This window comes from Mytilus trossulus, chromosome 14 (genome assembly GCF_036588685.1).
Source record: "Mytilus trossulus isolate FHL-02 chromosome 14, PNRI_Mtr1.1.1.hap1, whole genome shotgun sequence".
Lineage (NCBI taxonomy): Eukaryota > Metazoa > Mollusca > Bivalvia > Mytilida > Mytilidae > Mytilus > Mytilus trossulus.
Genome location: NC_086386.1, coordinates 71892920 through 71904543, shown reverse-complemented (window position 1 = coordinate 71904543; position 11624 = coordinate 71892920). Strand labels below are relative to the sequence as shown.

Here is an 11624-nt window from a genome sequence, read left to right as displayed (position 1 = left end):
CTGAGATCACCCCAGGTTGTCGAGCTACTTCCGATTTATGAGTATGACTGTCCCTCTGGTACCTTTTGCCGCTCTTTTTTTTTTTGCACAAGAACTGACTTTGGGATATAACTTTTTTATCCATCATACACAGGAAGTGAAGTCAGAATTAAAACTTGTACTATCCATCATACACAAGAAGTGACATAAGGATATAACTTATACTATCCATCATACAGATGAGACTTCATGATAAAATTTATAATTTATTAGTGGAAAGAGTCAGAATGCATGGAGAGTGTTAATCTAATGTCATTTGGACTATATAAAGAGAAATAACTCAATATTATGTTTGAACACTAACTGGTTTCCTGTTGAAGTTATCCTCTTCCTGTCAATGGTGAATTGTGTAACATGTGCTAATAATTATTAAAGTATTAAAACTTATTGATGTCCTTCTGAGTGCATTAACAAATGGTAGCAGAGCGTGGTTGAAAAGAAAAGACATCAGAGTGTATAATAAAAGAGTTTAAAGTGGAGAGAAAATTCAAAGGTGGACAAAATGTCAACAAAAATAAACCCCCCCAATTACAATGCAAAACTGAAATCATACGAACTTTACAAGCAAGAACTTTTGGCCTGGAAAGAAATAACTGATTTAGATAAGAAAAAACAGGGTGTTGTAATTGCCTTATCCCTACCTGAAGATGATGAATCAAAAATAAGAGAAAAAGTGTTTGATCAGATAAGTTTAGATGATTTAAAGGAAGACACAGGTTTGACCACACTAATTACTTTTATGGACAAGCATCTTGCAAAAGATGATTTAGCTGACAGTCTTGCAAAATTCGAAGATTTTGAAGATTTTCAAAGGGGTCCTAATCAATCAATTCAAGATTATGTAGAAACATTTGATGCTAAATATCGAAAAATCGAAAAGAAAAACATGAAGTTGCCCTCTGAAATATTGGCATTTAAATTACTGAGAAGAGCAAAAATTACAAAAGAAGAAAAAATGTTAGTCCTTACAGGCATGAATTATGAAAACAAACCAACATTGTATGATGAAGCAAAGAGATCTCTAAAGAAATTTAAGGGTGAAATGTGTGATTCGGACAAAATTTCTGCCTCAATAAGTAGCATTAAACTTGAACCTGCTTTTTTGGCTGAGAATGAAGAAGCCCTCATGGCAGCAGGGTATTCTAGAAATAGACAAAAACCATTTCAATATAATGGTAAGGGGGACTTTTCAAGAGGTAGAGGCAATTTTTATAGAGGATTTAATAAAAGTCAACGGGGTGGACAAACAAATTGGACAAAAGGAGGCAGCTCTACAGTAAAGAAGAGTATAAATCCAAAAGGTTCAGACGGCACATTATTGACATGTAGTTCTTGTGGATCTTTTCGACATATGATGGCAAACTGTCCACATAGCTGGGAGAATATGCAGGAGAGAGTAAATATAACAGAGGAAGAAGAAGTAGTCATGTTTACAGGGAATGTGCGTGAGGATATCACTCGTCTTGGGATAGATGCACGAAACTGTGCTGTTCTTGATAGTGCATGTAGTAGCACTGTTTGTGGACAATTATGGATGAGAAGTTATGTTGACTCTTTAAATGAAACAGATAAAGCGAAGATTTTTAAGGAGGATGGCAACAAGGTATTTAAATTTGGAGGTGGAACACGGTTAAAATCAATTGGAGAGTATAGTCTGCCAGCAGTTATCGCAGGTAAAGATGTCACAATAAAAACTGATGTTGTAGATTCGGACATACCACTTTTATTGTCTCGAACAGCAATGAAAAAGGCAGGTGTGAAAATGGACCTGGAAAATGATACTGCAAAGATATTTGGTCAACATATATCATTGAATTTAACTTCATCTGGCCACTACTGCATTCCAATAGATAAAACTGAAGAAATTCCAGTCGCAGATGTATGTGCTGTGAGACTTGAAGAGTTAGACTCGAAAAAGAGATATGCAACCTTACTGAAGTTGCACAGACAATTTGCACACCCACCAATGAAGCGTTTAATTGCCCTTTTGAAAGATGCTGGGGTATGGAAAGAGGAATATGAACAAGAATTGTTGACTATAGAGGAACAATGTGAAATTTGTAAGCGATATGCAAAAACCCCACCAAGACCAGTAGTGTCCCTACCTATGGCATCTCAATTTAATGAAAAAGTGGCAATGGACCTAAAACAATGGAATGGACGGTGGATTTTGCACATGATCGACATGTGGTCACGGTACACTGTATCTGTTTTTATTGATAGGAAAAAGACAACAGGTGTTATTGAGAAAATGATGACTAATTGGATCGGAATATTTGGTGTTATGGGAACTATATTAACAGATAATGGCGGTGAGTTCAGCTCAGATGAAATGAGAGAGGTTGCATCAATACTAAATGTTAAAGTTTATACCACAGCTGGTGAAAGTCCTTTCCAAAACGGACTATGTGAGAGAGTCCATGCAATTACTGATACTATGCTTATGAAGCTAGAAGCAGATTATAGACAGGTGAATAATCAGAGCCTTCTTTGTTGGGCAAATATGGCAAGAAATTCTTTACAGATGTGGAATGGTTTCAGTAGTCATCAACTTGTTTTTGGACTTAATCCTAACCTTCCGAACATTTTGAAAGACACTTTGCCCGCTTTAGAAGGAAGAACTTCAAGTGAAGAATTTGCAAAACATTTGAATATTTTACATGATTCTCGAAAAGCTTACATTCAATCAGAATCTGATGAACGCATTAGACGAGCACTACGTGGCAAAATAAGAGCATCAGAGCAGATATTTAATCACGGTGACAGCGTTTTTTATAAGCGAGAGGGAAAAGATCGCTGGCTAGGACCGGGAAAAGTAGTTTTCCAGGATGGAAAAGTAATTTTTGTTCGACATGGAGGAGTATTTGTGAGGGTTTCACCAAACAGATTAACTAAAACTAAAGATATTAATTTTCGAGAACAATATGACAATATTGAAACACCTGATACAAATGAAACAAACATTCATGAAACTAGATATACCAATAAAAATAATGAAGTTTCCCGTAAAGAAAAGAAGAATTGTTTTTCTGAGTTATTATCAACATCAAAAGAAACAATTCCTCAGATGGAGAACATTCAGGCTAAAATTATCCCTAATCTAAAAGAAAATGACAAAATTCAGTACAAACTGCCTAATTCGAACACATGGACTAAAGCTACTGTACTAAGTAAAGCAGGAAAAACAACTGGGAAAAATAAACATTGGTATAATGTTCAAGATGATGTTGATGAAGATAAGAAAAGTGTAGATTTAGATAAAGTTGAGTGGGAAAAGGTCACAGGTGACAGTGATGAGAATGAAATTGGTGTAAATATGACAAAGAGTTCCTTTTTAAATGATGAGGAAATTGCTACACAAACAGAACTTTCAAAACTCCATAATTTTGACACTTATGAAGAATGTGATGACATAGGTCAGAATGTTCTTTCTACAAGATGAGTTATTACGACGAAAGATAATCAAACAAAAGCAAGACTTGTTGTGCGAGGTTTTGAAGAAGAATTTTCTATGCAAAGAGACAGTCCAACAGTAGGAAAAGGAATGATTAAAATATTCCTTTCAATTACTGCTAGCATGAATTGGATCGTTAAAACAACGGATATAAAGTCAGCTTTTCTTCAAGGGAAGTTATTAGATAGAGATGTTTTTCTGAAGCCCCCAAAAGAAAGCAATTCTGAGAAAGGAAAAATATGGAGATTAAAGCACTGTTTGTATGGACTTAAAGATGGAGCTAGACAATTCTATTTAAGTGTAAGGGAAGAGCTTCTAAGTTTGGGGTGTAAACAATGTAATCTGGACCCGGCAGTGTTTGTCAAACATACTGACCAACGTTTAAGTGGAATAATTTGTTGTCATGTAGATGACTTTCTTCATTCTGGGGATGAAAATTTTGAGGAAGTTATGAGAAAACTGCGGACAAGATTTGTTGCTGGAAAAATTGAAGAGAAAACATTTTCATATGTAGGATTTCAAATTCATCAGGACAAAAAAGGCATAATTCTGGATCATTCTGCATATATGGAGAAAATAGATAATACAACTATAGAACCATCAAGAGCTGCTATGAAACAGGATGTACTTAATACAAGTGAGCAAACCTTGTATAGGAAGTTAATTGGCCAAATAAATTGGGCTGTTCAAGTTTCAAGACCTGATATGGCTTTTGAAATGATAGACATGAGTACTAAACTGAAAGAAGGGACAGTGGCACATTTGATAAGAGCAATCAAAGCAAGTAATAGACTTAAGGAAATTAAATCAATAGTTTCATTTCCAAAAATGAATAAAGATATAAAAGAATGGAAAATTATCGTTTTAACAGACGCCTCTCTGGGAAATATTAGTAATGGAACTGGAAGTACAGAGTCTCATGTAATTTGGATAGTTGATAATGACAGTAATAGCTGTCCGATAAGTTGGCAAGCAAACAAAATCAAACGTGTAGTAAGATCAACAATTGCAGCAGAAGCCTTAAGCTTACAAGATGGGTTAGAGTCTAGTTTTTATCACCGTCGAATAATTGAAGACATTTTAGGATTAAAACATAAGACTATACCAATTGAAGCTTACATTGACAATAAAAGTGTAGTTGAAGCTGTTTATTCGACTAAACTTGTAGATGACAAGCGTTTAAGAATTGACATTGCAGCAATAGCTGAATCATTGGCATCAAAAGAAGTAGATAATATTAAATGGTGTCCAGGAGACAAACAATTAGCAAACTGCATGACAAAGTTTGGAGCTTCATCTTATGAACTTTTGCAAGTTATTCAAACAGGAAAAATGTTGAAGGACTTTGTTTAAAATTGTAAAATAACTCATAACATATTATCATTTTATGTTTGTCACATGGGGCAGAATAATCCCCTAGATCTGAGGGTAGTCTAAACCCTGTGACGATCTTGTAATTTTAATTTAGCAACTTTTATGTTTTCTAACGGGGCAGAATAATCCCCTAAGATCTGAGGGTAGTCTAAACCCTGTGAAGATCTTGTAATTGTATAAAACAAAAGAAAGTAGAGGGAATGTTAATCTAATGTCATTTGGACTATATAAAGAGAGATAACTCAATATTATGTTTGAACACTAACTGGTTTCCTGTTGAAGTTATCCTCTTCCTGTCAATGGTGAATTGTGTAACATGTGCTAATAATTATTAAAGTATTAAAACTTATTGATGTCCTTCTGAGTGCATTAACAGAGAGAACCATCAGCTTTGTGCAGGAAAGCTTGAAAACCTAGTCAAATAAGTCACAACCTCTTTGTTGACAAGCTAAGGGATCACTGTAGACTACGTACTAAGTTAGGGATTACTGTAGACTACGTACTAAGTTAGGGATTACTGTAGACTACGTACTAAGTTAAGTTTGCTTCTTGTACTACACACAAGAATTAACTTAAGGATATTACTTATACTATCCATCATACACATGAGACTCCACGATATAACTTGTTTTATCCTTCATACAATGGAAGTGACGTCAGGATTTAACTTGTACTATCCATCATACACAAGACGTCACGTCAGAATATAACTTGTTCTATCTACCATACACAAGAAGTTACATAAGGCATAACTTGTACATCAGACAGGCTTCAGCTATCTTTTTCAATTCACAAACGCGTTAACATTTTTATTAATTGTTGGTTGTTTAATGCCACTTTAAGCACTCTTTAATGGCGAACTTTTATTTATTAGTGGAAAGAGTCAGAATGCATGGAGAGAACCATCGGTTTTATGCTGGAAAGCTTAAAACCCTAGTCAATAAAGTCGCAACCTCTTTGTTGACAAGCTAAGGGATCGCTGTACTAACGTACTAAGTTAACTTGGCTTCTGGTAGAGTCAAATTCATGTATGGCATTTTTGAAGTAAGAAAATGTGGAGAAGGCCGTAGAAATGAACAACCAATAGATGGCATTTGCGATAACTTCTAGATAAACCGTTACACAAGGTCATGTTGTTCTCTGGCTGTTTATGACGTCTTTACACTAAATCCATTGTATGATGGATGTGTACGGATTGAGTGTTTAATCTTAGAGGCATGATTTTTTTAATAGTTGTTAGTGGCTTTGAACAAGCTGTCAGATAACTGCGAGTACTCTCAGATCTGTTCATTGTGTCTATTTGTGTCGGGATGTATAAGTACCCGGCCACGTCCACTTGTATTTTTTGTCTATCTGATGAGTTAAGCCTTTTTCAACTGATTTTTATAGTTCGTTCTTATGATGTACTGTTATACCACTGTCCCAGTTTAGGGGGAGGGTTGGGATCCCGCTAACATGTTTAACCCCGCCGCATTATTTATGTATGTGCCTGTCCCAAGTCAGGAGCCTGTAATTCAGTGGTTGTCGTTTGTTTATGTGTTACATATTTGTTTTTCGTTCATTTTTTTACATAAATAAGGCCGTTAGTTTTCTCGTTTGAATTGTTTTACATTGACTTAGGCGGGGCCTTTTATAGCTGACTATGCGGTATGGGATTTGCTCATTGTTGAAGACCGTACGGTGACCTATAGTTGTTAATGTTTGTGTCATTTTGGTCTTTTATGGATAGCTGTCTCATTGGCAATCATACCACATCTTCTTTTTTATATATTGTGTTGTTTTTTGGGGGGTTTAAAATATCAATGTCGTTTTTTGGTGTTTAATTATGGTCGAAATTTATTCGAGAAGAATGGATGGTCATACTAACAACAACAAAATTATACATTTTTTTATCAATTTATTATAACTAGATATTTTCAATAAAATTGTCTTCTGTTGGCATCAACGTTCAGAACAGTCTTTAGTTATTACTGAAATAATTAAATAGAATTGTTGATATTACGTTACCTCGTTCTCAATACATACAGTTCGTTGGATTATATTCTTAATCTGTTCAAGTATTCTTTATGATTATTCATCTTTGAACCGTTCATTCCCTTAAAAAAATCGCTACTTGTTCCTTTCCTTTCACGTATCCCGAACTGAAGTGCAAGGTAAATACAGAACTTGAGAACATTTAAGATCAAACGTCATCTTGGACACAATGTGTGACTATTCACAGCGTGAGCTACATTAATAACTTTGTAATTTATGCCTTCAAACCGTTAATCACATATTTGAACTCTTTATTCGTGATTTAACGGAAATTTTACCTTTATGATTGCAGCCTTACATCGTGTTAAAAGGGCTGTGCTATTGTCTAAAGTTAACATTCCATACATTATATTATAAATTCAACACATAATAAATTGTATTTTGTTTTGTATTTTCAGATTTTTACCATTTGCTGGATTGGTTCTTGATTAAAGTTTAAGTAACTTTGTTTTTTTTCTGTTTGAATCTACTTTTCATTTAAACCTAATGGTCAGACCATTGCAGTGAATTTATAGTAAATATAATAGTACAAATGTTACTGTTATTTCTACAATAAGTGCATGCTGACAAAAAAGAATGGCAAAATGTCTGTTATAGTTCGTTTCCTGTCTTATACAATACGTCGATTGGTTAATTTAAACAGAAGGAAACTAAAAAACAACGAAGATATACTTTTCATTTCAGAAAACTTAATAAGATACCGTTATGGGCTCCTGAAACATTTAAATGTTCTAGGGTTCGCCGAAAAAAATCATTCTTTTTGGACCCATGATGGTAAAATCATAGGTAACGAAACACCAGAATCGGATGATTATATCGATATTCCGTGTTACCAGGACATATATTTATCATATGTACCAGGTTTAATTTTTAATTTTAGTTTTTCGAAAAGTTGAACGTCTTGTTAACAGAAAATTTATAAAAATGACCACATTATTGATATTCATGTCAACACCGAAGTGTTGACTACTGGGCTGGTGATACCCTCTGGGACGAAACATCCACCAGTAGTGGCATCGACCCAGTGGTGTAACTAATTATCAAAGATATCAGGATTATAATTCAGTACGCCAGACGCGCGTTTCGTCTACATAAGACTCATTAGTGACGTTCATATCAAATTATGTATAAAGCCAAACACTTGAAGAGCATTGAGGATCCAAAATTCCAAAAAGTTGTACCAAATACGGATAAGGTAATTTATGCCTGGGATAAGAAAATCCTTAGTTAATCGAAAAACTCAAACGTTTGTAAACAGGAAATTTATTAAAATTACCACATTATTGATATTCATGAAGTGTTGACTACTGGGCTGGTGAAACCCTCGGGGACGAAATGTCTACCAGCAGTGGCATCGACCCACTGGTGTAAATAGTCAAAATCATGTTATTAACTCTAACTTACAGGCAACACTTCAACCCCAACCCACAGCACTCAGCTTCGCGTTCTTGGTCGGCCATAAAACAAGAGTCCCTACATTCAAATAAACAGTCTGGTACACCTGTAAATTAATTATATCTTGGTACATATATTCACAATATTAAAAAAACTTTAAATTTTTAGCACAGCATGATTTTACTGTTGTTGTTTGTTTTCTTATCTTTCATCGACTATTATATCTATCGTTCTACGAAAAAAAGTCATTATTTTTCTACAAAAACATTCAAAACTATTCTTTTCAAAACATATGCAGAAATTTCAGTGAAAAACTAAATAAAAAAATTTCGTTTTTGATAAAATATTTGCAAATTGATTATGTATGTCTACAATACTATTTTTCAATCAATTGCACTTAATAATACATGTTTATTTACAATTTTATCATCATTTGTTATAGCCATATAACTTACATTGTGACGGTGTCGTTACCAGAGTAGGTGTACAGCAAAACATGTTACCACAACAACCGTTTGTATCTTTGGTACCATCACAGGTTTCCCCTTCACTCATACATGTAGAGCCATCAGGGCATGTGTCTAGGAATAAAATATAAGGCGATGAAAAACTTTCTCATAGCAGAGAATGATTAGAGATGAAACAAAACATACTTTATCTTAATTCATATTTCGGAGAAACATAGATATCAAAATTGCAGAAAAGAAAATGAAGACGATACGCAGATTTAGCCAAAAAATCAGTCATCTAAAGTTATACTCAAATTAAAAGATTGAAAACAAAAGCTAAATCATAAACTACGATGTACTCAATTGTTTAATTGGGATAACAAGTTCCTGATTCTCATTTCCCTAATGCATAGGAAAAACGAAATACTCATGTTTCAATGAAGTTTGTATATATATGACGGGGTTTTTTTTAATTGATTTAACAATATTTTGATACTACTTCTATTCATGATACAAATACCCATACACCATGGTTTTCTGCAGTTGTCACACATAGAATATCAAGTCCCTATCTGTATGGAACACTGTTTAATTGGTATTTTTAATTATGATAAAATCCTTTAAAATAAATCATAATTGGTGACGAGCGGCTTTGTTAATATAGAATGAAATCATCAGAATAGTATATTTTAAAGTGAGGAATATGACAGTTATTTTCCGGTTGATTGATATAGTCAAGCGTTTATTTCAGCAGTTTTTATGGACTGTTTCGCAATCATCTTTTGAAAATTTGGACGATATAGAATATCTTCAATATGAATAGTCTTTGCGCGTATATACACAGCTTTTTTGTCTGACATTTGTATCAGTAGTCAATCGGTTAAAGTTACGACTATGACAATGACTGAAATAAATTCGTTACCTACCTGTACATTTGCAACATGCCTTCCCACACTTGCACCTAACAGATAGTTTTTCCACCTCGCCTCCTGAGGAAGGACATGTATTCGAGTCTGAACAATATCCGCCTTGTTTGGTACATGCAAAGTTTCGTTTGCCTATAAATTTATAAAAAAAAGTTTGAAAATTGTTATAAGCACGATATAAAAAATGTCTACTTTTCTTTAAAGAACCCTTTACTTAAAAAATCTTTAACAGATATTATATATAATTGTTTAATATATCAACTGTTTTAACTACATATTCAAGATAACGACGAGATGAAAATCAACGAAAAATCAAACATCAATCCAAAATGCACAAATCTTTTCACAGAAAAATAAGAATTGAAAAGCACAAATCCACAAGTCATCAAATAAAACAAGATCAATAAATTTTTTTAATATTGTCCAGTGCTTCTCATTTCTGTTAAAAATGTAAATACTGTAATGTGCTTGTGTTTTCGCTCCTAAAAAAAGATGATAATAGTTAATCTCAATTAATCAATTCGGCGTTTCAGAATCTCATGCATCAATTTATCATAAAAGGAAACACATGCCTATTTATAAAGAAACATGTATGGACTTTTCCTAATTTGAGAAGGTCGTACAGTGACCTAAAGTTATATATATATATATATATGTCGTTGGTCTTTCATAGAGATATCCCATTAACAATCATACTATAACTTCTTTTATATTTCATAGGAGTATGTGGTGTACTTATGTGAAACATGTGTGTACTTCGCATTTTATTTTTTAAAACGTGTCATAATTCACTTAAATTAACCATGATGCTTGTAATTTTTATTTCATTCCCAATACAATTTATTAAACCTCTGTCCACTTTGACAATTTTTTGAAATAATTTATAATTATTACAAACTCATTAAAAATAAACACTTACCATGCTTACATTGAATAATTGATATTGCCAGAACCAAAATGAGTAGAACAGTTTTTACCATGTTTGATATTTAAGAGGTAATTCGGAGATATCATGAAACAACGACGATGATAGCTTTAAATCTAAATAAGCCGGGTCAATGGACCAATGAAGATGTTGCATTATGGGAGGTGCATTGTTGATGGTTTTTGATTGGCCCATATGTGGTTAACGTGGGAGTTCCATGATACTGACGAATATGTTTAACAACCCCTAAATACGTACGTTTGTCTTTGACTTCTAAAGAAAGAGTAATATAGCATGTAAATATACTTATAATAGCAACATAATCATGTCCTAAAAAACATTACCGTGCATGAATTAGTTTTGTTTTTAAGCAACATATGTTAGTTCTAAAAATAACAAACTATGAAAAGTCAGTTAATTTAATTTTACATGCACAAGTATGGTTAGATATAATTGTTATAGCATACTGAATTTATTTAGTGAAAAAGTCAACGAATAAACAAAAAAGACATTGAATTTGCAGTGTAACCGAAAAGCCGACATAATTATTCGTTCAATATATTAAAGCATGGTGATATGTTAGCAGTTGTATAAATAAATAAATTCAAATGAAGCGACACACGGTATAGGGTAAGTGCAATAAGCCGTTTCAGAATCTAATGAATCCTGGGTGATATTTTCAAAAATTGTTCACCAAAACGTCGTAATTGATTAAATATGTCATAAACAATGAAAATTGAATCAATGACGTGCCGTTATTTATTTGGGTATGAACAATGAACCTTTAGTTTCTGAAAAGCTGAATAGGTCAGTTCTACTAAAATATGAGTTGAGAATAAATTTGAAAACTCACAGCTCTATGACTGAAATTGTTAAGGATGTCTTTATCTAAATCTTAATCAAACTGATCGCTATCAATATTCGTAGCGTAGTTTAAATTGTATAAATATAAAATATGTATTCGTGCCTCATGACCCTCTATGGCCGAGTGGTCTAAGTAATTCAACTTATTTGTTATTTACTTGTTT

At 33.4% G+C, this 11624-nt stretch overlaps 1 protein-coding gene across 1 annotated transcript; it reads left to right on the top strand.

The window, feature by feature from the left end:
- The first annotated feature begins 3616 nt into the window (after positions 1 to 3616).
- Positions 3617 to 4846, top strand: LOC134698036 (uncharacterized). Its single transcript, XM_063560325.1, has one exon. It carries the CDS (start codon positions 3617 to 3619, stop codon positions 4844 to 4846), a length of 1230 nt encoding a protein of 409 aa, XP_063416395.1.
- The last annotated feature ends 6778 nt before the right edge of the window (positions 4847 to 11624 follow it).

Excerpts from the sequence above, each read along its gene's own strand:
- LOC134698036 (XM_063560325.1), top strand. The coding sequence starts at position 3,617 with ATGAATTGGATCGTTAAAACAACGGATATAAAGTCAGCTTTTCTTCAA.